The 25,973-nt window shown below is 34.3% G+C and overlaps 1 protein-coding gene across 8 annotated transcripts in view; it reads left to right on the top strand.

Moving 5' to 3' along the window:
• LOC111048077 (protein cordon-bleu) overlaps positions 1-25,973 on the top strand; it is a 195,312-nt gene that overhangs the window by 162,981 nt on the left and 6,358 nt on the right. For 3 of the 8 annotated variants that reach the window (XM_039424349.1, XM_039424351.1, XM_039424352.1), the window contains 9 exons: positions 3,074-3,195; positions 4,190-4,308; positions 5,778-5,904; positions 12,634-12,800; positions 13,509-13,858; positions 16,092-16,279; positions 17,059-17,343; positions 20,150-21,016; positions 22,327-23,445. In XM_039424349.1, coding sequence (XP_039280283.1) covers positions 3,074-3,195; positions 4,190-4,308; positions 5,778-5,904; positions 12,634-12,800; positions 13,509-13,858; positions 16,092-16,279; positions 17,059-17,343; positions 20,150-21,016; positions 22,327-23,445 — 3,344 coding nt within the window. Of the gene's footprint in view, positions 1-3,073; positions 3,196-4,189; positions 4,309-5,777; positions 5,905-10,023; positions 10,498-12,633; positions 12,801-13,508; positions 13,859-16,091; positions 16,280-17,058; positions 17,344-20,149; positions 21,017-22,326; positions 23,446-25,973 lie in introns of those variants that run through there. The other 5 variants (XM_039424350.1, XM_039424357.1, XM_039424354.1 and 2 more) reach the window with 5 other exon arrangements.

Below are 25,973 nucleotides of genomic sequence, written 5' to 3'. Positions count from 1 at the left end.
ATCTGTAATTTCCATGAGCAGAAAATAATCGGGCATAGATAAACTAACATGAATCCATTCAACTTAAGCCAATTTCCAATTACAGTATCTGAGTTTCATGAGAAGATGGTTCATTCACCAATTACTTTACACTCTCTCTTCTTTCTTCGTGGTTTTTTGGTTCTGAGAACTTCACACATACAATAATAAACACTTGGAAGCTGCTGAAAAGTTCTCATAGTAAATCGTGTGCCAGTCATTTGTCTCCGACATTCCAATCTTTCACTTGATTACGCCTCTACCAATTACTTTTCTTTCCACAACAATTAATTGCCGGCTCCTTTGCAGTTCGCACCATGATCATCTATTATTTTCATTGTCTGCACTCAGTAAACTGGTTTTGATGCAATTCTACTATTGCCTCAAGTTGCTATAGTTCTTCCATATTTTACCTTAAATTTTCAAACAATAGAGCATTCTTTATTGACTGGAATAGATAGAATAATCAATACTCGTCCCTGATGATGAAAATTAATTATTAGGTCGAAGTGGTGTTATACGCTAATACGTATATGTATATTATAGTTATGATTCACTCCAGGCAATGATTAAATTGTAATGATTCCATGGCAATGAATATTGTGTAACCTGTTCTATAACAGCAACTGGTTATAAATATTATAGTTTCTGACTCATTGCGATTGTAATTAATATTGAGTACTTCTCCCTACTCCTTAGATCATTCAGCTGGTCTTAAAAACTTACAAAAAATGGTTATAAGACTAAAAAAATTATGGGCTAAAAATGCTGAAGTTAACAAGGGATGTTAGTAGACTATATCCTCAAAAGCTGGACTGTCTTGTCTTGCATTCCGAACGAAATCCATGAATCTTATGATTTTATCTATTATGAGACTCTAGTTCTAGTGCAAGTTGTATGGTAATAGTGCAGGTACACTGTTTATAGGTGTGATCTTTCGAAGCCCATACGGTAAGTGTTTGGTTTGATTATAGTTTAGGTTTATGCGAGTTTTGTTGAGTATTCTCTCATCTGAATATTGTACAGGACAAGGCTTTTTCAATTAATTTATAAACATGGTAAAATCTATTATTGTTACAATAATTTTATAATATTATTTTTAAATAAATACATTGTGTTATAATTAGTATGTGAAAATGTGAATAAGATATTCTGCGCTCCACCTGCATGAGAAACTTTGGATACTTCTATATAATATGTGTAATTAGTGGATTTAGTGGACGGGAACATTTCAGTATCAACTTCATTTATTGCTCTTTCACTAACGTTTTCTCCCATAAGTGTTAAGTTCTACAATTTAAAGAGTTTGTTGAAAAATTCGCCTATGCAACAGACGTCCACCAGACATTTGAAACATTACTTTTATGTCTTCATACACATCTACATTTTTTATGTTACCTGATGTCCTTCAAGAACTAGTACGGTACGGTAGTCATTAATAAATAACTCTTGAATAATGAGTGTAGGATGTAGCATGACATTCTAATATCGGTTAGGTGTGATATTTCTCTAAAAACTTCATAAAGTTGGTAAAGTCAAGTCTAATTATCTTCTGTTGGTAATAATAATCGCTTTGACCTTATGATCAAGTCAGTTGAAATATAGGAGAGAAGAATTCCAGTGAATGTTTTTAATAGAGGATTGAAGTATGAATGTTAAACCTTTCTTTATTGCACTAATGCTAATGAGCTCTTCCCATTTTTTCGTCCACATCATTCATACTGTCTAATGCTAGGATGAAATTGAAAAAATCATATTCATACTGACACGATAGTTTTATCAAATTCTTATGCATTAGAAACTAGATTTATAAGCATTTATCTTTTTCCAATCTGAAAAATTGATCCACTAAAACTATAAAATTAGTTTGATGCATTCAATGATCTATTTCATTATTCGAACTCAAATCTATTCTCATATTCTGAAATGATGTCACATAAATGAAATTACATTCAAATTCAAGTTCCATGCACGAAGTGTTGAACTTGAAACTCAATTGACTATTTCATGTAAAAATCATGAATAAATAAAACTCTTCTGAATCATAAACAATTGAAAATGTGGTCAATCCATTCTTGTTAATTTGGCAAAACGTTCCATGGCTCCTGGTTGAAGTTTCCATGGTTAACATGTCTGGTTTCTAGCCTCTCTTATTAGCTGTTCTCTGTCTATCTCATAAATGATTTTTGAATGTGCAGTGTTTTCTTCAATTGCACAAAGCTCCAAGGCAGGGTATGAGGATTGCTTCTGAACCATCCATTTAAAGTTGTATTTATATTCATTTATTGATCGAATTATATTTGTTGTTCATCAATAAATAGTTTAAAATTGTAGGAATAAAAATGTAAAAAATTGCAATTAAATCCAATTGAATTGAAGTTATGTGAAACTAAGTTATAGGAATTTATGTGAAAATTTATCCATACTTGACAGAGCTGGGAATCATTGTAACCATAATCCTGTTAATATTTATTGGAAAACTATTGTTTTTCACATTCCATTTAAAAAGATATTGTTTCTCCATTCCATTCATAAAAAATTTCATCATGTGCATCTCTAAATAATATCTAGAGATTATATGATTGCTGTACATAGGTACATTTTGACCTCCACATTCTACATTTCATGTGGCTCATTCTGCGATACACGAGAATTGAACAGCCATCTTCATTTCAGCTTCAATAAGAAACATTCTTTATCCAACCTGTTTTACATAAATTTATACATTTCCTAAAAATTGTACAACCTAATGAACAGAGGAGCGGCGGAGGCAACCTCTTTCAAGTTGAACATTCTGTATTTTACTTTTGTCACGAATGGGAAAACTTTCTCTCAAATAGCTAGGGCTATTCATTATTCTTAAAACATTCAACATTACAAAGTCGTGACTTTCTTAATTTTTTATTTAATTTTAATTTCCCTTATAATTCGAGAATTCCCTTTCAAACAAATATTCAATTAATGAGGAGTAGTTTATCAAACCTTGATTTCTAATCATTGGTCATTTGCTTGAAGAAGTGATAAATATTGATAAAAGTGTGTTGTTAATTTGCAGTACACCAATGATGGACCTGCTTGTACAAGTAACGACTGCAAATAAAATTTCACCTGCTGGCCACGTTATACAGGCTATTGGAGAAAGGGGAGTGATGCCTTATAAGCCCAGTACTCCCATAGGTAAGTTGCTAATAAATATAGTAATTACATATCAGGGAATAGAAAAATCGAAGTATTCTTTATTGAAAACTTTCATTCACAACATGTTCACTTACTTGAAAATGGCATTTATATGTTGAAACATGTAGTGACGTTTTCAATAAAGGGTACTTAGATTTTTTATTTCATGATAAATAAGAGTCCTCACTAAAAAGCTTATGTTAACATGTACTCATATACCTAGATTATTCACAGCACTTTAATATTTTGTCAATTGTAACTGGCAAATAATTTTATGAAGTTATAGACAATAATTGACTTTGCTATTATTTGCATAACGTAAATTCTAATAGAGTGACTCATGGTAAAAGAGACGTATTTCAAATTAGCAATGCTCGATCAATTTACAAGATTCTCATGCTACCTAAACAGAGATAATATCATGTACTTGTAAAATAACAGAGTCTTAAAATCCTTCTTAACCAAATGACGGCCCAAATTCAAATGACGAATACAGTAAATAAATTGAAAAATCTCTCAAATAACTTCCTCTGGCTGTCGCTGGTATTGAGGAATTAAAGTTTTCAATTTGAGGTATAAACATACGAGTAGTTAGAATTTTGCTCAATTTTTGAAATGCTGTAAATTTATTAATATTTTTTTTAGAATCTTTTAGATTTCGAAAACTCAAATACTCACTGCCCACAGGGCTCCTCTGTATATTTTTAAGAGTGAAGTGCACGTAATCTGTTGCTTGATGAATCATGGTGATGAATCTGGGTATAGTATCATATGAATAAAAAAATTCTATTCTTATTTTATGAATTGGTTTGCAAAATAGTTTAATCAATTGTCTTATAGTCAAGTTTGTTATAGAAGAATTGGAAATTTTCTATAGATTCATTAAAATCTGGACCCAAAAATAACCGATCTATGACAATATAATTGATGCTTTTTTGTTGTGATTATGTAGCTGTTTAAAACTAGAAAATTATCATTTTTCATTGTTTTCCAGGTGCCTTAGATACGTGGACAATTTACATAGTGCCAAAGAACCAGGTCGGACAAATAGCCGGTAGAAAGGGATACTACAAATCGGTTAACCAGCCTTTTGAACAGACTTTTAGGCTTCAGGTATGAAAATGTATTCAATTTTATAGATTATTCAACAATTTATTCAATTGAAAATATAGAAATACTTATTATAAACAACGATAATTTTTTATACTTCATCAGCTTTTCTCAAATGTCACTAATTGAAAATTCTCATGAATTAACTGATAGGAACGTTAAATGTAATCATATAAAGGAATTTTTTATAGGCTGGCTCTCTGTTACCTAAATCCATGAGTACCCATTCGAACCTTCGAGGTAGTTCCATGGGGATTTGAAACACAATATTCTTATAAGTCGTTTTGCAAAAGTACCGTGGTTATTAGCTAGACGTTGTTTTGATGAATATTATTAGAAACTTCATCAATAAATGCAATTTCTTTTAGTTTATAGAGTATACTGTATTTTTATCTTTGATCATTCAAATCAAGCAATACCTTATTATACTACCCCTTCTTCTTCATAGTGGTCACTAAGTTTGGATGCTAAGTTTGGATTTAGAGTAGACTAAAACAAATTGCTCTCTGTGAGGATGTCATTCTTACTTTTGGGATACATCAGGCAGTTTAGTGGGTATGCATCCAGTGCTCTCAACTCGGGAATATAGTGCGGTCCACGTTATAATGTCAGTATTTGATCAACATTGGTGTTGCTATCCTTGTCTATCATTCGATGAAGCAGATAGCGCTATCCTTTTCTAGCTCCACAACACTACCAGATCGTTATTCAATAATGTAGAAATATAATCTAGCGAGGCAGAGAATGAGCAACGCCGTTCTCGTATCCTTTTTCACTGCCATTATAACTATAGCTTGACTCGGGCTTAGCTTGCTATGCTCATATCTGTGCTTAAATGCACTCTACCATTCTCTATGGAAAAAGAACCAACCATACTATTATATAATCTATTTTGGATTGTGCTTCATTGGATGAGCTGGTACTGGAATTTGGAATAAAACCGTACTTAAATGGAACATGTATGGAAACTCTAATTAAGCTAGGGTAGATAATCACACCCTACATCAAACAGTGCCAAATTCAATTATGGTTCTCATTTTTTATAATGTTGGTCTTACAAAACTGAATAATTACACACCACATTGAACTCCCACTTTTGCACATACAGTACCTAATGTTATAGAAACGTTCACCGCTCATGAATTGATTTGCTTTTTTGCTTGTGTAAGTACAGCTAGATAGATAATGAGAACTAGGCATAGGAAAATATTAGTCATGAATCAAACGTTTTGAATGATTGAAGTGCCATCAAACTCATGAATCGATTTGCTTTTTTTGCTTGTGTCAATACAGTAAATAAATTAGATAAATATTGAGAACTAGACATTTAATATTAACCATGAATCAAACGTTTTGATAGTTAGAATATTATGACATCCTCCCATTTATGGTGTGTTATGATCTTTTGAATATTTCATTTTTTTGTAAATGTTTTTAATTGTCTCTTAAACTGATTTCTGTTTTGAATTCAGGTACATCTACCAAGGAATCAGCTGTATGTTTCGCGGATTAGTCCGAAAACTCGAGTCTCGGAAATTCTTCGTCAAGTGTGCTCAGAAAAGAATCTAGATCCATCGAAATACTCGTTACGGCATCCAGGTAAGTTATTTTTCAAATTCAACCTTGTCTTGGTAGCTGAAAGAGGACAAAACTCGCTTGAGCGCTGAAAATCATTTAAGAAATACTGTAATTGTACGGTATTTTCCATTGGAATTCATCATTTGAAAACATCACATTTGTAATCAAATCTATACATCCGAATAAAAAGCTTGGGTTAGTCCAAAACTTCTGTTTTTAAGAAGAATATTTCCTTTCAAAATTATAAATTTAATAGTAACTTCAATAATTCTTACCATTCCGAAAGCTTCCATTGATCTTATCAATCCCTATTTAGGTGTGATCTTACTTGTCTACCGAATCTGTATTGTGTACCGTATCCATTTTAGTTAGTTGCGTTAACATTTTACCTACCTACATTTTTTAGTTGCTTATCTAGTTTCTTCAAATAACATGGAATATGAAAAATTGAACTCCGATCTCTCCTTCAGCTACTGAGATAATGTTTAATCCTAACAAATAATACTTTTCATCACTTCCAGCTCCTATAAACAATTTGAATATTTAAATCCCCAATGTAGGCTAATTGTATCAGATTCGTTAGTGCAATAGAATCGTGGTAACGTTGGTCTTATTGGGAATGTGCCACTTATGAATAATACTACAAAGAACCTTCTGTGATAATTCGAGAATACGGTATATTAGCTTCTTAGATCCAAAGCTTATCAAGTTTTATCTATTTTTTATTCTATTATAAATTATTGTCCATTGAGATAAATTCATGGATGGACCTATCAAATCGCGTCTACGAATCTGTGATAGTGAACTGGAAAGTATGACAGCTGTAAATTCCTTTACACAAACAACAATAACAAAGCTTATAATAACTCAACCTTGTAGATACAAAATAGCATGTACACCGTGATTAAAATAACAAAATTCACGTATGTAACTTACATTCTCAACTGATCAATTTTTAACACCAACAAATATCAAATCATCTCATTTTAAATCAATAACTGTCAATAAACAATAAAACACATGCTTTGCAACTTTGAAAACGCTATAAATACATTCCCTCTCCAATTTTTAAGCTTTTGAAATTTAGGGATTATTTTTCCACGTTCGTAGAGGAAACACATGGACATCAATCTCGAAACCTCAGTTGATTCAGCCTAATTAGCTCGGATTCAACAAGAAAAGAAACTCAACTGAACAAGTGAGGTAGGTCATCATTTTATATTTTACTTTATAGGTGAATAATTTTGTTTCATATCTATAATCTAGAATGACTTGTAATAATTGAATAGAAACAGACTTCATAAAACTTTCAAGTGTTGCTTTTACATTATGCACTCTCATCATTCAGTATGTAACATTAAATTGTAGAACAGTGGTATCCATCATTTGTAATAAATGATTGGTGACCTGTTTGTAAAGTAATAAAAGGGGGCGATCCACCAGTTCCCAGACGGGAACACTGTAAATTGTTGTCGCGTAGCATTTGATGGTAGAGCAAAAGCAGCTGGTTTTTTCTTATATTATCAACTAGATGTTTTTTGGAATTTGAAAGAAAAACATTTTTTTGGAGTCAGATTTATTTTATTTAAAAGAAGAAATTTCCGTGAGATTTAAATGTGAATTTTAACATATTTTGGTTTTATAAAATCAGTTATCCTACATCTATTTAGATACAAAACAATTATGGAATTTTGAGCATTTAATCAATTTTGAAAAATTAAAATAAACTTGTTGCCAATGACTTTACAAAACGTAAGACAAAATTGTGTTGGACAGATTATTGTGTTTTTTATTTAAACAAGTTATATGACAGTTTAAAAAGCATTATTCATCTATAATTAATTTGGAATTTCTAAAATCAAAACAATATTAAAAAATAAATTGAATGTGGAACGATACCGTTATACTGTTGATGTCCATCCTAAGTTGCCATGGTCTGAATGGAGAACCAGGGGATGTCCATCCACGGGTCAGCTCGATCTGTCTCAGGAGGTATGCGATCAAAAAGTGTGTGAAATTATTCAGAAGAAAAGTGGAAAGCTTTCTCCACTAGCTGGCTGGAGGGGAGACTAGAATGCTAGCCCCACTTCTACCTCTCCTCAGCGTTTTTAGTCTGTCAGCCAAAACTGTCTGATCAGCTTTTAGTTTTTAAAGTTGGAAAAAATGATTTCTCTTCTTAAAGAAGGAACTGATGTTTGGGGGTATGTCAAACCTTGTGGTTCATGACATCTCCCCCTCCTCCACTGTGACAGCCGACCCTGGCTGTCCATTCTTGACTCAATGGGCCTGCTACAAAATGTTTTTACTTTAAAAAATAATTATCAAACTCTTTGAGGTTCCCTTCAGGAACTGTGACAAAGACAATAATTATTAGTTACATTTTCTTCCTGTAATAAAAATTCATTCAAAATGGTTTGCTATTATGTATTGGAATTAATTCACTGATCAAACGCCAGTTTTTAGTTATATTTAATTTAATTTGATTACAAGAACTTTAGATTTGAGTTTTGCAAACATTTATGTATTATATAATTTGAGGGACGGGGAAAGTCCAACATTTAGCGTTAGATTAATCTGCTCTAATGTTTTTATTATTTTCTTATTAATTTATTTGTGTAATGCAGAAATAAGCTCGGCGTAACCTCCACCATTTTGTAACATTAAATTGTAGAACAGTGGTAGCCTATCCATCATTTGTAATAAATGATTGGTGACCTGTTTGTAAAGTAATAAAAGGGGGCGATCCACCAGTTCCCAGACGGGAACACTGTAAATTGTTGTTGCGTAGCATTTGATGGTAGAGCAAAAGCAGTTTTTTTATATTATCAACTAGATGTTTTTTGGAATTTGAAAGAAAAACATTTTTTTGGAGTCAGATTTATTTTATTTAAAAGAAGAAATTTCAGATGTTTGGAGGTATGTCAAACCTTGTGGTTCATGACAAGTATAATAATGGAATAGAAACAGGTCGCACAGAAGTCTGTTGAAATTTAATCCCGATTAGATTCACAAGAACCAATCAGAGAAGCCTTCTCTGATTGGATCTCGTGAAATATGATCATGATTGAATTTAACAGGCTTTTATGCAATGGAGCCCTAATGTTGCTTTTACAAATACAGTACTTCATTAGTTGGTACCTATGAAATAATATCCTACTAAAGTACAAAATGCTAATAAAAATTCAAATCTTGGGGTGAAATAAAAATGATATTGTCAGTCCCACATAATTTATTTGAGTCAAACTCGAGTTTCAATGCACCAAGTGGTCTTTTTGGTTTAGTCCAACAAAAAATACCACTGAAGATGATGCCTTAGTGCATTGAAACTCGAGTTTGACTCAAATAAATTTATGTGGAACTGACAATATCGTTTTTATTTTACCTCGATATGGAAAAGTTCTACAATATCTCTGTTCATAGTGCAAATTAAATAAGTTGGAAATGTTTAATCTTGAAAAATAAAAAATAAATAATTACATCCTACATTGTAAACCATAACAGTCATCTTCAGGTCTATGACTGATATTTCCCAATTCACAACTGCCCTTTCAGTGATGTTACTATGATAATTTTCAATCGGCGCTAGCCCAAGGAAGAATATAGGTAACCAATAATGAACCGAACTGTTCCATTGAAAGGTTTCAATAGGTTTTCCAACTTAATGTCTGTATTAATTAGGATAACCAATGAACTCTGGTTGTGTAACAATTCAATATAGTCATTTTGTCATCTCATAAAAACGTCAAGGACTTTGATGATATCACTATCTGTGTATGGAAACTAGAAATATTTTCATAATTACGCACTTGATTGCGTTTATCTACCGCTCTATGGAAAACAACAAATTCCTTACACTGTTAAGGTAAACAAGTATAATGCTGAATTGCTAAGCAGCAAGGAATGAAAATCAATTATCCAGTAATAAGTTTCCAATGAAATTTTCTTGGCATAATGCTATTGTGATAAGTTGTGTGTTTGTGCTAAGACACGCGTGCGCCTTTTGTATTCTAATAAATAATGACAAGAAGTATCTTATCTGTTGCATTGTCACCTTGCGTGCACACCTGTTAGTGCGGGTGCGGGTGTGTGAGTGCGCTGGTGTAGTCGTTTTTTACCTGATCTTCAGTTGCACTCGCTAACTCTAACCAGTGTGATACGTCGCAGTTTGGTGATGAAATTGCTGTTCAAACAAGAATCGAACATTTGACATACACCTGTTAACACGCAAATAAAAAGACGGATGTCATCATGCGAATCAACAAGTGTCGTATATGAAATATCCCTTTAGTGGTCTGTTGTGTTAGGACACGGAGTAAATAACTATAGGAGTGTTTCCTACTTCTGTGGCTAGGCGACTTAATAATTGCCTGGCAAGTGATAGATATTATTTATATTTATACTGTAGATCATCATAGATATCTAACATATATTTATGTTGGTTTGAAACATAAAATGTTGATTTAAAATTGATAATCGTAGAGTTCTTGGATTGAAAATTTTGTAATAAATTTAAATTTTCTATTTATCCTCAAATAAGTTACGGTATTCAAGTAGTGTATGATACTCATCAGACCCAAGTTGGTTTCTGCAATATAGACAAGTAATGATACAAAGGTGAGCCAAATTTTATTTGAGTTATCAGAACATACTCATGAACCGTAATCCTTCATTAGAATAATAAATTTATTTATTTCTTTATTACTCACAAAATTGAATTTAAATTGAGTAAAAAATGAAAAAAATAATGTTGAAATCATAATGTTGAATGTCTATTATTCAAATTCAAGACTTTTCAAACTTGATACTCATCATTCAAGTTGATAATAGCAGTCAAATTTTGTATTAGAAAATCATATTTTTGAAACCCTTATTAGAGATTACTTTATTTTCTTTCAAATTTTCCCTGATTATAATGTCTTAATCATTTTTCCTGTCGACAGATGTTGAAATAGTCTCATCATTATCTTGCAGTTCACGCTTTCTTTAAACTTTTATTTTCCAGATAATATATTGTATGAAAGAATAATAAGTCAATTCTGAATTATTTGATAATAAGGAATCAATTTTAATTTGTGATTTAGTTTGGAAATTCATTGCATATGATGGTGATCTTACGAGAAAAAGAGCGTCATACTGTAGCTGACTGTTATCAGCAGTGATGAATCACTATAAATTAAAATTATCTTCAGGCCACCTACGGTATTTGTTTCAAAATTGGTGAATATGGTGAAATTTTTACTCATTCAAATTTCGGTAACATTTCACATATCAATGATTTTCACCGCCTGTATAACCAATGATACTTGAAAAGAGTAGCTTAGTTCGCCAGTCGTTTACAGTATTCAATTTGTGAGTGGGTATTTGAAAAGTGTTTTACATTTCTAGTTTTAAAAGATGGTTTGGAGCGATGTGACTGATATTAACAACTTGAAATTTGAGTCTCCTTTTTTATATTTATTCAATTTTTAATTAACAAGATGAACATCATTGTGCTCAACTTTTAAACACACTTCCATATTACCATTTTTAATTCATGAAATATTTTGAAATCAACGTTTTACTTCCAAGGGGAAATTAATTGATGTAATTAGAACAGCCTTGAACTAAATTTTCCACGTATGATCATTGAAAAACTGTTTTCCATCGTTATCAAAGCTCACAATTTATCAGAAAGCACTTGAATTATATTGTTGTCTGCGAAATGTGTATTGCTCTTCAATATTATTGATCAATAGCTCATTTTCTTCTCCAATTTCATCTGAATTGTCACAGACTCTCAGAGTGCCCCGATCATCATTTTGTCTCTAGAAAGTAATCGGGTTGATAGAACAATAAGGTACCTACGGAATTGCATATTATAGGATTATAGCTTAGCAAACTGTTATTCTATTATTATTAAAGAGATCTGAATTGAATTAAAAAGTGATAATTCTTTATTTCATTATATTCCTTCATTATTACTAGATCCAACAATACTTACCTTCAAATTACCGTATATTACCATATGTTCGGGAAATATTGTGAAACAAACTTTGAATCTCAAGTACCGGTATCTAACTTCGGTAATATATTTTCAAAAACACTGTCCATAGAATAAAATAGTATAATAATGATAGAATACAATAGTAATTGAAACTAAATTTTGGTACCTAATGAAGTTCTCAATATTCAGTTGAAGTAATCTACAATTGATTCATTACCAAAAGGAAGTTAAAATTATAATTATTTGGAAAAATCCAAAAGTGAATAGAGCTTGAATACAACAAAAAACAACTACCGTAGTCCAAATCTATCAATTCGGAATATTGAAGTTCTTATTACAAATAGCTTAGAGAGATATTCAAGTTGATGAAACATCTTGGATGATACTAGGGGAGCTCGATCTCTCTCGTCGTAAAATCTGCTAAGTCCGTAGAATCCAATTTTAACTCGTACTTGCTACTATTCAGATGTTGTCAACAGGACGCCAAAGCAACGCAATATAAATTGAAGTGATGTTAAACGAATAATATGTATCTTGTTTGTTGTATCGATTTATATACCTATTTTTGGACAATAGATTTGCACAGATTTTCTATCTGAATTTGGGAAAGGAACAGTTTTGGGCTTTAAGCCTGTTGTTCCTTTCCCAATCATTCATAGTTGAGAATGGTATTGTATCTATCAATGTATAAATGAATTAAATTAATGTTCCAGAATAATACTTTCTTGTTTTTTGAGTATTTTTGTATTGATTTATGTATGTTTCAGTGAACTTGGACCAGGTGCTGGCTGGCTCGTGCAGCCTGGCGGACTATAAGCTGCAGGAAGTGGCGTTGGTGTCGAATCGCAGCCGACCCGTCAGCGGGGTCTCCACCGTCGACATCATGGCTTTGCAGCAGCAGCGGCCAGTCCACGCCACCGCCAACCACCGCTCGGTAAGTCTCATTATCTTACAGCATTGGAAAAGTCAAGTTTCATTATCTAACAGCATTGCAGGTTTTCAAGTGATAGGAATGAATTAAAATCGAAAAGAAGAGGAAACAGCCGAAAAAAGCCTTAAAGTATCACTTACCATAGAGCTAGAGATTGGCCAGCATTCTGATCTTTGAGAACTGATACATTATTATGTTTGCTAGAAGGAATTCGACCGCTGAAAAGACTCTTGTAAAGTTTTTTCTCAGCTGGGGATTTCTGCAATCTCTAAACAAAAGGTATGCTATTGTAAGTACTCCGGTGAGAGATCAATCTCACCAATACCTTATTCGTTTTGGTAGAACTTCAAAACGTAATCATTCTACTCTTACTAGAAAAGAGAAATTTAAAGTGGAAAAAATCTTCTCACTAAATTACCATAAGCTTACATAATATATTATATTAGTAGAAGTTTTGAATAAATTAGAAATTAAAATTCATTAAATATTTGGTGTCTTATCTCTGTATAAAACACAAAATTCCGAAATCTACTGATTACATACTAGTATTTTTATCAACAATTTTATCCAAATTATTTTTTCAATACTTCTATGACACTTCAATGTAATACTTGTACAAAAATGTAGTGGAATCGTATCTTTACATTGGAATTTATCTTTAAATTTTATTCCATTTTATTCATGGGAATGTATCTTTACATTTGATTGCAGTGCGAAGGAAGCCTGAGCAGCGGTAGTCTGGGAGGCCGCAGCCTGTCCCCAACAAGATCGGACGAGTCTTCGGCGTCGCCCCCGCCCCTCGTCCCCCCGGTGCCCCACCGGCCCCTGCGCAAGCGGCGCCCCGCACCAAAGCCCCCCGTCAACAACAACAACAACCTCAACAACACTGTCAACAATGTTGTCAACAAGAACAACAACAACATCAACAGCAATCCGGCAGTGGAGGCCAGCCAACCGAGCCAGGGTGCTACGGTCATCTGCCACTCACGCAACAGCTCTGACAGCAGCGGCTATCACGAGGCCTCCGTGCTCAGTGAGAGTCCTGAAAGCACTAACAATAGGTCAGTCCAAACCCCCTGCCATAGTGAGATTCACCCTAAACTGTCAGTTTTGTTTAAAAATAAAAATTATCCCCCACACACATACATTCATAAAACTCATAATAAAATTCAGCGTTACAATACAATAAAAACTTATTTTGGTTGAATGGAAGAATTTATGTTATTAGAGTACCGAAAGCACTAACAACAGGTGAGTCTGTTTCCATTCTATTGTGAGAGTCACTTCAAACTGTTAGTACGGGTATTAATTGAATAAAAAAAAAAATAAATATCGAGTGACCTGGCTGGCTCAGGTCGCGTGTCAGAGTTTTCAGGTCGCAACTGATCAATTTCAGGGCCTCTGACATAACTTGACGATTGCTTTTTAGGCAGCCGGGACCGACGACTTAACGTGTCCATCCGAAACACGGATTGATTGATTGAATGGGCTATAAGAGTTGCACTATTGATTGAATAGGGAATACAGATACTGTTGCTGGTGAGATATTTTGATATCTATCCAAAATTATTACAGGTAATTGGGAATATAGTTGTGTAAAGAATTCTGACAGTTTAAAGTGAATCTCACTGAACATATCGCTTTTATTTTTCTGGCTGGGTCTAGCAAATACGAGAATAGGCTGTGATCTTAAGCCAGTTACACACACATCGATTTTTGGTCGCCTTATGAATGCTATCAAATTGAACGGAACTCGACAAACATCATCTGTTCAATCTAATAGGATTTGTATAAGGACGGCAAAAAATCGTACGAACAAAAATCGATGTTTGTGTAGCTAGCCCTACATTGACAGATTTGATCTTGAGTGCCTATTGAAAAGCCCAGCGAACAATTAATTAGAGAATTATAATCTGTAATGATGCGAGGGAAACCATAACCCCCATAACATAGAAAATCTCGAAATGGAAAAACATTTAAGAGACGATAAAGAAATTTTAATGTAAATAGACAAGTTGGATGAACTAGATAGATGCGCATCATAACTTCGTAAGCAAATAGATAATTGAGTGGAATAGAACTTGCAATCAAGAAGAATGGTGTGTTTATTTAGTAGAAGTTTAGATCATTGAAACAAAAATTATCAAAGCAGTGACTCTTTTATAAAAAGAGCATTTTACTTCTATTATTAGGCATAATATGCATAATATTGGGCCTATTATGCCTATGGTATATGATGAAAAAATATAAGAGACGATCAGACGACAGTAAAAATGAATGACTTGTCTCGGATCCCTTCTATAAATACTGTACTAACAGTTGATTCATTCAAGAGCAGTTGTTTTATAGCCAGGAATATTCAAAAAATATATGTTCAATTATGACTCACTCTTTATTATTCAAAGAGATTGTACATTTTGAAGGAATTAGGTACATTTAGAACTAATAATCTCTATCAAAAAATTTGTTCTACTCTCTCACCTGTCATTCATTATTCATTAGAATATTTTCAAATGCTATTGATTTTTGTATTTTTAGTCATCCTTTTAATTGTCCATTAATTAAGTCCATCCTACATTAATTATTGATTGCAGTAATCTCCATTTCATAGTTTTTCATTCTATTACTTTTGCAATTTAACTTGATAGATTATAAATCTATATACTTGATAACGAGGCTCGAGATCAATAATAATAATTCTGAACTGCAAAACTTGATAGACCTCTAAATTCTAGTTAACTTGAAAATGTTACATTTATCCTGAGTATTAACATGATGAATATTTTTCTGTTCTTTTTCTATGTCTTGCATTTCGGATCAGATTCTTGAAATTCATCAAACGTGATTGGAAAAAGCTCCCAGATCGTGTATTGCGAAAGAAATGATATATTCATTATCACCGTTTTGAAAAGTCCATTGAACAATTTCAACTTCGCTTTGGAATATTCTTCATGTTTGAATAATTTTATCCCAGTGTGAAATATATTTTCAAAATTATTGATTTATTTGTAGTTACCCTTCCGTTTTTTCAAATTACAATGACACTCAAATTCCGGTTTATTGTTGTCAAAAAGTGTTGAACTTATCCTCCATATTGAAAATTGTTTCATTTTCCAAAAATAAAATCGATTCCACGCCTATCAAATCGCCTTTTCATTTCACTCCTGACCACTATATCGTCATTAATTAATTACAACACTACTTAATCCATCTCCGTTTTTAATGTTCATGCACTGTATTTCCAAAATATGTTGGAAATTTATCAATTTCGGTTCTGCTTACATTAATTTTTAGCTTACCAGACTCTTTACCGAGAAGAAGTAAACTACCGAGCAACGAAAGCAACCTGGAGTCAACGAGCAACGTGAAATCTGGCGGAGCTCTGTCGAGGTCTCTGTCCAACTTGACGACGGCCGTCAACTCGGCTGTGCCAAGGAGCATCAAAACTCACAGCACGTCCTCCACATCCCTCATTGCCATAGGTAAACCATACATTCAATTCAAATAAATGCCATGTTCTCTAAGATCGTTTTTAATTGCCTTAATTGAAATTCTAGTTATTTCTATGTCGCAGCCATACCATGTCAACTTATTAGTTATTTATATTCACTCATCTAATCGTCAATCAATGCATGTATAATACTTTATTTTCCTTTACCTATTTTGAATTTGCATAACATCAATCACAGTTTGATTAAACTACTAAAAGTTCAACTCAATTGATCTTTCTTCCCATATACTTGCTTATGTGGACATCCTGGCCCTTAGCTTCTCCGTCCAGTCTTTCAGTCGATAGTACGTTTCATCGAATCATACTCTATTATGGTTTCAAAAATGTCTAACCATGTAAACAAGATAAAATTCTTATAGATTATGTGTAAATTAAGGTTTTTACTTGTGCAAAGGGCTCCTTTTATATTCAAACTACCAACTTGAAGCTATCTAGTATTCAGCTCCAGTATTATATATTCATTTTATTTCATCAAACATGTAAATTAGTTATTTTTCAAGGTGATAGAGAGGAAGTCGTATTCTAGTATTCTAATAATAATTTGTTACTCATCGTAAAGTTTTAATTCTATTGATTTGTATTACCAAAAAATGATTTATTCTTGGGGTTCAGAATTTATTATTTACGAATACAAATTCGAAATATATTTCTTGTAAAATTTTCACCCTATTTTATTTTGAAGCGAATTTTTTGGTAAATACATTTGTATGTCTGTGGAGTCTTTATTGTGGATAAAATTTGTTGATATAGGTCGCAAGAAAAAGGCGGCTCCCGCTCCGCCCATGGCCAGGCCATTGAAAATGTCGTCGGTGTCAGAGGAGCGGCAGAAGGACATTAGTAGCCCACAGTCACCCCTAGATGACACATCCAGGAAGTCATCCACCCTCCCAGCCACCCTCCGCTCCACACTCCACCCCCAGCACTCCGACGTTGGTAGCAGTAGCAGTAGTGTGTGCACCCCCGACACTGTAGACGACCTTCCCGCTCCGTCGCATCTCTGTCCCTCTTTCGACCTGCTCCAAAACACACCCTCAGGTATGTCTCTATCCTTATCCAATCACTCATTTAATACACTCGAAGAAGAGAATCCTAATGTCGTTGGTGACGGTGACACTATTGTGTTCGAATTTGATAATCTTGTTTTTGCACATGAAGAAACTCGCTCTAACAAACAAAAATATTACCTTCCAAACAATAATAAATTTATTGAACGTGCACTGGTGCATTCTGAAATGGAAGACAGTTACGAAGATTATACATCCTCAAATCAAATTTCTCCCATCAATAGAAGTAATAGATCTACTCCAAAACATTCTATCAGCTCTATCTCTAGTGATAGAAATAATAAAATCGAAGATGTTGTAGTTCATTCTGGAGTGGAAAATATCAATTTTCGCGATGATAGTAGCAAATTCATCCCACAAAAAAATCCGAATCTTTCTCCTAGCATTACTGGCATTCTAAAAAACAAAAACACTTCTCCAATTTGTCGCGGTAATAGACCTAGCCCAAAAATGGGGACCACCCTTCTAAAAAGTCACAGTTATAGACAAAAGAGTGTTAGCCTTTCAACTTTCACAGAGAAAAATACCATTGATCGTAGTCAAAGTTTGAAGAGTGTAGACATTGATTTATCAAATTTCAGTTTCCGTAATCAAAAACTTAATTCCCCTATGAAAAGGAAATCATCAAATTTGTCGATCAATACCAAAATTACAACTCAAGGCATCAATAATAATCAGCTACTGTTCGAAAATAGTGAAACATGTAGCAAATTGGAAACCCCCAAATTAGAGGATGAGTTCGCTCAGGATTTTATGGATATGGAAGACAATGCAATAATTCCCTCCTCTCCACTTAGATCATTCATATTGAGCTCAGAAGGCTCCATCACTAGATTTGATTCTAATAAATTCAAACCATTGAATAGTAAGACATTAGATGAAAATCCCGTACCTCCATCACCAATTGGATTGAGTAGCGTGAAAAATGAAAATGATCTCATATCTCATAGTAATATAGACTATACTCAAGACTTAGATACCACATCAAAGTCAGAAACTATGGGCACAAGAGGCAATTTTCAGAGCTCTATACTCAATTTGGTTCCAAGGCCCTTCAAAATCACCAATAATATTAATGCTTTTCATGATGTCAATTCAATCAACAATGATAACTCTATTATCAATTCTTCTCATCAACACAATCCAGTCAATGAATCTAGTCGAATTACTAATGATAGCTTTGAGAAATCAGATGACGTAACCACCAATGATTATGATCTGAAGGTTGGTACTTTCAAGCGTCTTCTCGGATCTAAATCGTACCGTAAAGAAACTGACAACTCAGTCGTTGATGCGTCGAAGTCTTTGAAGAGGTCACACTCTGTGGCTGACACCACCAAAGGCGGCCAACCGCATTTGGCCCAACGGTTTTCCCTTCGCAGTACACCAAGGTTGCCGATCAAATGCAATCTGTTAGCGCCTCCACCTGCCGGCTTACTGGTCGATCGCCGAGAGTCTATTGAGTCATGGAACAAATTCGTTGAAAAGCTGAACAGCATAGTTTCTGCTCCAGAATTAGATACACGTCAAGAGGAATATGTTTAAAAATAATATGAAACTACAATCTCTTGTATCTATAATATCAGAGTAATGTCATATTAGCCAGGTATAGAATCTCTAAATTAATCATGTGTTGATTAATCACAGTGATGTGTTGATTAGGAATCTCATTCCACTTGAGTTTTAAAATTTTAATATTCTGAATTACATTATTTCTAAAATTGAATAATACCGATGATTAGTGATTAGGGTGTAATAAATAACGTGCTTTCACTTTTATTGAAACACAACATGAAATCAATTAATATTAATTTAATAGAATATAGAATTTAAAGAAGTCACCTTATCACAGTAAGAAAGTAATACACTACTTAGCACTTGTAACTAACTCCTTTGAGTTGTTGTAGATTTGCATGTGGTATGATAAGTGATTTAGTCGCCATCTTTTCGTGTTGGTAAGAACCGAATAGTTGATGAATCCTGTACCTTAGAAGTTATTATTTGGGTTAGTTCGTTGGTACCTATACGTTATTGTCGAAAATAGACAGTAGTTTCTCTATTTGAACTATTCATATGTAGAAGTATTCGTTCTGTGTAGGAACTGAACTCAATTGGTGTTAATTGAAGTAAGAATTGTTTCAGAAAAGCTAGAGTATGTGAAGCTTTGTACAGTTATAACCTGCATGCAACATAATGATAGTTATATTAAACTATCTAGTGCTCGAAAAGCTGATACATTTGTTAGTTCCTTTCAGCAATGCCGTATTTCATCCTGATCTTGATAGTTCTCCAATAAATAATTGTAATCTATTCCTCTTTACTGATATAAACATATTTTTAGAGACATTTTTAAAGATGAACGTAGAAACTATCTAAATGAGTTATTGTCCTTGATTATTCAAAAATATTGATCTCAGCAAGTATAGATTTTGTAATATTCCATACTCATTCTATCTAATGGTCTCTTTTCAAACTTACCTATTAAAATTATGAAATTATAAATTTTACTGTTGAAAGTTTTGGATTAATCATGCATTGGAGATGTTAAATGTGTCTGCTTGATGTTCTTCCCGCCCCGTAATTAATTCAGTAATAATTGACTGTAGTATTTTAGTAGTTGATGTATTTATAACTCTCAATAATTATTACCCTTTCACTAATATTTTGTATTTTCTCTTTTTTCCTGCCTCCCCTCTGCACACCTGCCTGTGAATTTGCTAAAACTCAACAAAATAATTGTCATCCCTCATCCTGGTGTAATCCTCGATTGTGAACAGTAGAGCTTCCCAAACCAAAACCTAGGACGATCTTCGAGACGGCGGATTGTGTGGATGATGGCGACGGCGACGACGCTGCCTCATCAGTGCTCTCCTCTTCTTCCTCTGTAGACCTAGTTGGTGATGGTTGCTCAGACTCTACTAATTCCACTATCTGTAGTCAAGTTGTAAATAAACCAAAGCCTGTTAGAAGTAGGAAAAAACGTCCGGCACCTTTACCAAAGCCACGATCTAGTCAATCAGTTGTTGTTTCTACATCGACTGAACCACTAAATAATGTTGTAAATAATCGGTTAGCAATGGATGATGATGTCTCAGATAGTCAACAAACTAACAAAATAGGTAATTCACAAGAAACAGTGCGTGTGAATGGGGTGGATCCAATTATTAACTGTGAATCTGTGGCCAAAACTGACACCCGTCACGATAGTTTAGGAGAAAACAAATCAACATGTGAAAAAGAGGTTGGTAAAGTTGATTCGGGAAACGTAGACGATCCAGTCGATGTTTGCAAGGATTGTCTCATTAGTGCTGTTGCTAACGAATCAATGAGTAGTGAATGCCAGGAAGTGTTTCAAATACAGGAGGAAGTGTGTCCTCCAGACAAAGTCATTTCCGTTACTGCTTCGTCACTATCAGTTCCAACCTCATCGACGCCGAATGTGAAAAAGGTGAAGAGTTCTTTGTCGGAGGATGGTCTGGTGGAGAACAGTTCTCGAAACAGTGAGATGCTGCCTGATGAGAAGGGTCGCAACTTTTCGGTGGGCAACCTGAACGAAGTTGCCGACTTCCCCAAGACTCAGCTGGGACGCTGGCCGAATGCAGAGTGCCTTCCGGAGTGTTCTTCCCTCGCATGTGCCAATACAGGTCTGCATGTATTTTCTCTATCTTCTCTCTTTCTTAAACACACTTTTGTAGATACGATTTTCATTTAGACATGATCTTGAAATTAATACGTTTTGAAAGTACTCACAAACTTTTGATCAACTTGATTAGTAGTAGAACAGCATGGATTTTTTTTGCATTATACAGTTCAAATAGAGGATTGAAAAATATATTTTCGATTCAAGAGTATTTGATTCCGAAGACTATTTCGTTTGTTTCTATTATTCAGACATCTGGAAGATACTCATTTATAATTGTGTTTCAAGATAACATTGATAACAATGATCTATTATGAGAATATCGATTGCCTTGAACTGAGAATCTTCATCAAGTATAAAGTAAAATTAACAATAATTACAATTATCAATACATCTAGGTAGGTCTAAATATTAGCCAAGCTATAGTAGTAATTAAATGTATAATAAATAGGTACTATAAATATTTCAATTTCAAAGTACATGACTTCTATACTCAATGCAGTATAATCAATGCCATCTACGAGTAGTAATTAATAAGTTAACGTTAGTTGAAAATCTTAAAGTTAGTAGTCTTGTAATTTTCCACCACAACATTTGTGCTGTGGTGGACACTGTGATGATGTGGTTGAGGTTGTAAATACTTGCATGCGGTTAAGGAAATTAATGAACCAACTGGACATCACATCTCTTCTCATGTCAGAAGTTTCTCATTATTAAGCAGTTATTAAGTCCTGTTAAAGGCCCTGAAATTGATCAGTTGCGACCTGAAAATTCTGACACCTGAGCCAGCCAGATCACTCGATATTATTATTATTATTATTATAACTAAGAAATTACTAAGGTTTAATCAATACACAGAGGGTATGACTACAGTTTGTACAACTGAATAACATCAGTTCTAGCCATAGCTTATACAGATTTGTCAATGACGAAACGAATGTGATTATAATACAATTCAAATAATTCGACAGTTTCAAGGGTGAGAATAACTATTTTCTATAAGTTTCACATCAGTATGCTATTAATTTAGCGGTTGTAGGTTAGATTCTCACTTTGTTTGTGAGTTTTGCATCATATCTAATCCCACACAAGTCATAGATTTATGTGAGCATTATTAGCAGTAGCATAGGTAAATTCAGCGATTTTCATAAGAAACTGGGGTTTGATGATATAATTATCATAACTGTATGAACCTGACTGCTTCAAAGTGTTTGATCCTACTAGGATTTATTCTATTCTGGCTCACACTACAGTCATTTTATGATCTGTTTATTCAAATAAAATTAATGTTTCTATTGTTTCCATAATTCACAGAAGCTGACACAGAAACGAAGACCGAATCAAGCACTTCAGACCTGAGAATGGATGATGAGGAAATCGACAGGATATTCCAGAATGCAATGCGGGACCACACGAGTCTGGAGTCCGGGATGGGCGATGAGGAGGGAGTGGCGCTGACTCTGACTGAGGTGACTCTGCCGCCGCCGAGTCCGACTCAGAGGCCGTTCGAGTCAGGCCCCGAGTCGCTGGACTGGGAGTACCGACTGCCGGCTCCCCCCACCTTCCGCGACGAAACCTCCTCGCCAGTCATGACCGTCTTCGACACAGTCACCATCGGCAACCTCACCGACGTGTTTCGGCCTCCCGAGCCCGACCTAGTCAACGTTGACTCTCCCAAAGATCACAATCAAGACACTTCCAAACTAGTCAACAAACATAATAAGACTGTTCAAGAAATCGTAGCTAACAAACTTAATGATAACAACGAAGATAAAGTGGGAGGTCTTGTTAATGAAATCGTAGCTAACAAACTAAATGATAACAACCAAGATAAAGTGGGGTGTTTGCTGGAACAAAGCGCCAAGCCTGATTTGATTAAGCATGTTGAACAGGAGAAAGTTAGGAGTAATGATGTTATACTAAATGGTGACATGGAGAACAAAGAGAATCTGAGAGTCGTTCAAGATAAAGTGCACGTTGATAGAAGTGAGAAGAAAACAAAGGTTGAAGGAGATAATATTTGTAGGTTGATTGATAATTCACAGAAACCAAAACAGCCTGATGTGAGGGGAAATGTTTTGGATAATTTTGTGATAATGACCTACCAGGAAAGTGGTGGTAAGAAACCGGTAGAAGTGTTTGAAGACGATTCAGTCACGTCATCGGCAGCAGTCAACGAGAAGAAAAGCGAGACACGCGAGAACTCAGTGTTTCGGATTCCGAAGTCGGTTCCGCGTCGCTTCGAGCCGCGACTCGCGAGGCGCTCGTCGTTCGGCAGCGAGGACAAGCGCTCCAAGGCGGGACCGGCGACGGTGAAGCGGTCCGCGTCGCACGTGTCTCTGCTCGCCGGCAACGTGGCACGTGGCCACCTCAGTCGCTCCAATGGCGAACCCTACATCCGCAACATCAACAGCGAGCTCAATATTGCTCAAGGTAAAGTGTGAGCTGATGAGGTGAGCTCGGTTCACTAGTACTTCCTCTCTATCGTCTACATATTTATATATTACTAGCGGGGCGCCCGTGCTTCGCTACGGGAATTGAAAGATAAGATTATTTTTGTGAACCATTTATAATCTAAATTCTACCAAAATTGTTATAATCGTTTTTGAGATTAGGCCACAACTTGGCATGAAAACTATTGAGTCAAATCATTCGATTAATCATTGATGTGTTGGAAGTGCTCTGTAGAATAGTAGTCCAATTGCTGCGAACTTTGTATAATATTGGGCGGGGTTCAAGAGTCAACCTCGACTTTATTCATTGGCAATTAATATTTCTTGTTAACAGTTATCAAATTAGCAGTGATCATGTTATTTTTGTTTTTGCTTGATGCAATTGAAGATTAAATTCCAAATTAAGTTGATTCGGAATTTGATGACTCTGGTATCCATGGATCTCTTGCTTATTCTGGAATTTTTGGCATAGCCTGTCGCTTACTTTTCGTTTCACTTATCCAAAAGTGTAAAAGCTGCCAATCCACTGATTCTTTCTTCCAAGGAAGTCCATTCATACATGAGAGTCCATTCATAATAGCTAGTATAACATTTATTGTAGCTGATTTCTCATGTCCTAAACTTTACTATCATAAATATTGAAGTGGGATCATTTGAATGTGAATTTGCATAAATCTGAATAGAGTTCAATCACTTTGATTATTGACTACCATTATATGATTTCTTTCTGATCTTAGCTTGAAACCAAAAGCTTAGGGATGGAAATTTGGATGTAAACTAACATTTAACTTAATTTTATTTCTATCCAAATTGACAACTTTAGTATTTACTTGTGATCTATCAATATCAATAGGTTTGTCTTGTGTCATGTAATGACATCTTGAAGGGAAATGGGAGCAGCTGATGGAATATTATGTTTATTTCGATTTAGTTTTCAGTTGATTTTGAAACATGGAAATATCAGGCCCAGTAGCACAAAACCATGTTCAATTTCAATCAGGATTAAATTTTATGAGAATTGATCAGAGCAGGGCTTTTTTTTAATAGATGGCTTCTCTTATTGGTTCTCGTGGTATTTAGTCCAGAATAGGAATTAACAGTGCAACTGGCTCTCTCAAGGCCAAGGCTGCGTACAAACATAGAGCAACAGAGGAACCAATACAACAGAAGCTGAAGAAATTAGTCACATTTCTATCACCTCACAATGAACATTACATTTAACTACCATATGATTGGGGAGAGATCGATTATAAATTTCTTTTGCTATCATCCTGTCACTTTCCTGAATCTATTATACCAGATGTTCCAAGAATAGTGCAATGTTTTAAAATAAGGTCGCCAAATTTGGTAACTCAACTACAGCTATTATAATATTTTTCATTTGCTCACACTCTCTTACGTTTTCAACAGACTATGGAAAACTTTTTTCTGATCAGCTGCTACTTGAGGGACCAATAATCCTTTCTCAAGGAACTTCGGCGAATTTTCTCAGAGTTGAGACTTGTTCCAAAATAATGTTTTTTTTCGCAAACCCTATTCCTGATTTAATCAAAATCGTTAGAGCCGTTTTCGAGATCCGTCCGACATACATAAATATCCACAAATACACATATTCAAACATAAATTGCTTACTAAGTTAGTATAATTGACTTCAATGATTATGATTTCATTCAATGAGAGTTTATTTCAAATAATATTGATGCATGGGAAAAGCGCCTGACTTCTATGGAAGATATTAATTTCTACATTAGGAAAAGGAACAACAGCTATTTGGCCGTTTTAATAAATAACCCCTTTCTTTCGCCCAAGTTAAATTTTGGCCGAATTCCTCATTCTTTGCAAACAGATTCCACAACGGACACTTCTGAAGTTTTAAAAATACCCTCCATATATCATACTGAATTATTACAATTTCATCAAAATTGTTTAAGCAGTTATCGCGATCGGGTATACAAACAAAATTAAATTGGTCTTGATAGAATAGGATCAATTGATAGAAGCAACTCCCGTCATAAAAGTTTGTTTTTTGAAAAATAAAAACTATCTATACTCCCAGGAATAGCTCCGATTGAAGCAGCAGTGCCCAATCAATTTGTTCTCGATAAATGCATTTTGATTAGTTCTTCAACTTGGTGCCAACCTAATGAAGTCATTTCAACTTAATGCCAACCTGTCAAAATTATTAATTTAGATGCCAGTTAACAACTGTTTCGAAGAGGTACTCTCCTTAGATTATAGATCTATAATAACATATGATATGGACATTTCTATTATAATTAAGAGATTGGGAGAAGAAGAATATACATGCTAAAAGACGAACTCTAAACCCTTAAAAACCACCCTTAGAGTTGAAATATCGCCAAAAGATTTCTTAGTGAGCACCTAGGACGTTTAAGGGAGCTATATTCCAAGTTTTGTTGCAATCCATCCAGTAGTTTTCCAGAAATCGTGATCAGTGAGTCAGTGAGATAAGAATTTTATAAGAGTACCCAATCTCTCAATTATTAT

Source organism: Nilaparvata lugens, chromosome 3, assembly GCF_014356525.2.
Source record: "Nilaparvata lugens isolate BPH chromosome 3, ASM1435652v1, whole genome shotgun sequence".
Classification (NCBI taxonomy): Eukaryota; Metazoa; Arthropoda; class Insecta; order Hemiptera; family Delphacidae; genus Nilaparvata; species Nilaparvata lugens.
Note: the sequence above shows the minus strand (reverse complement) of the source record. Positions and strands in the feature narration are given on the sequence as shown.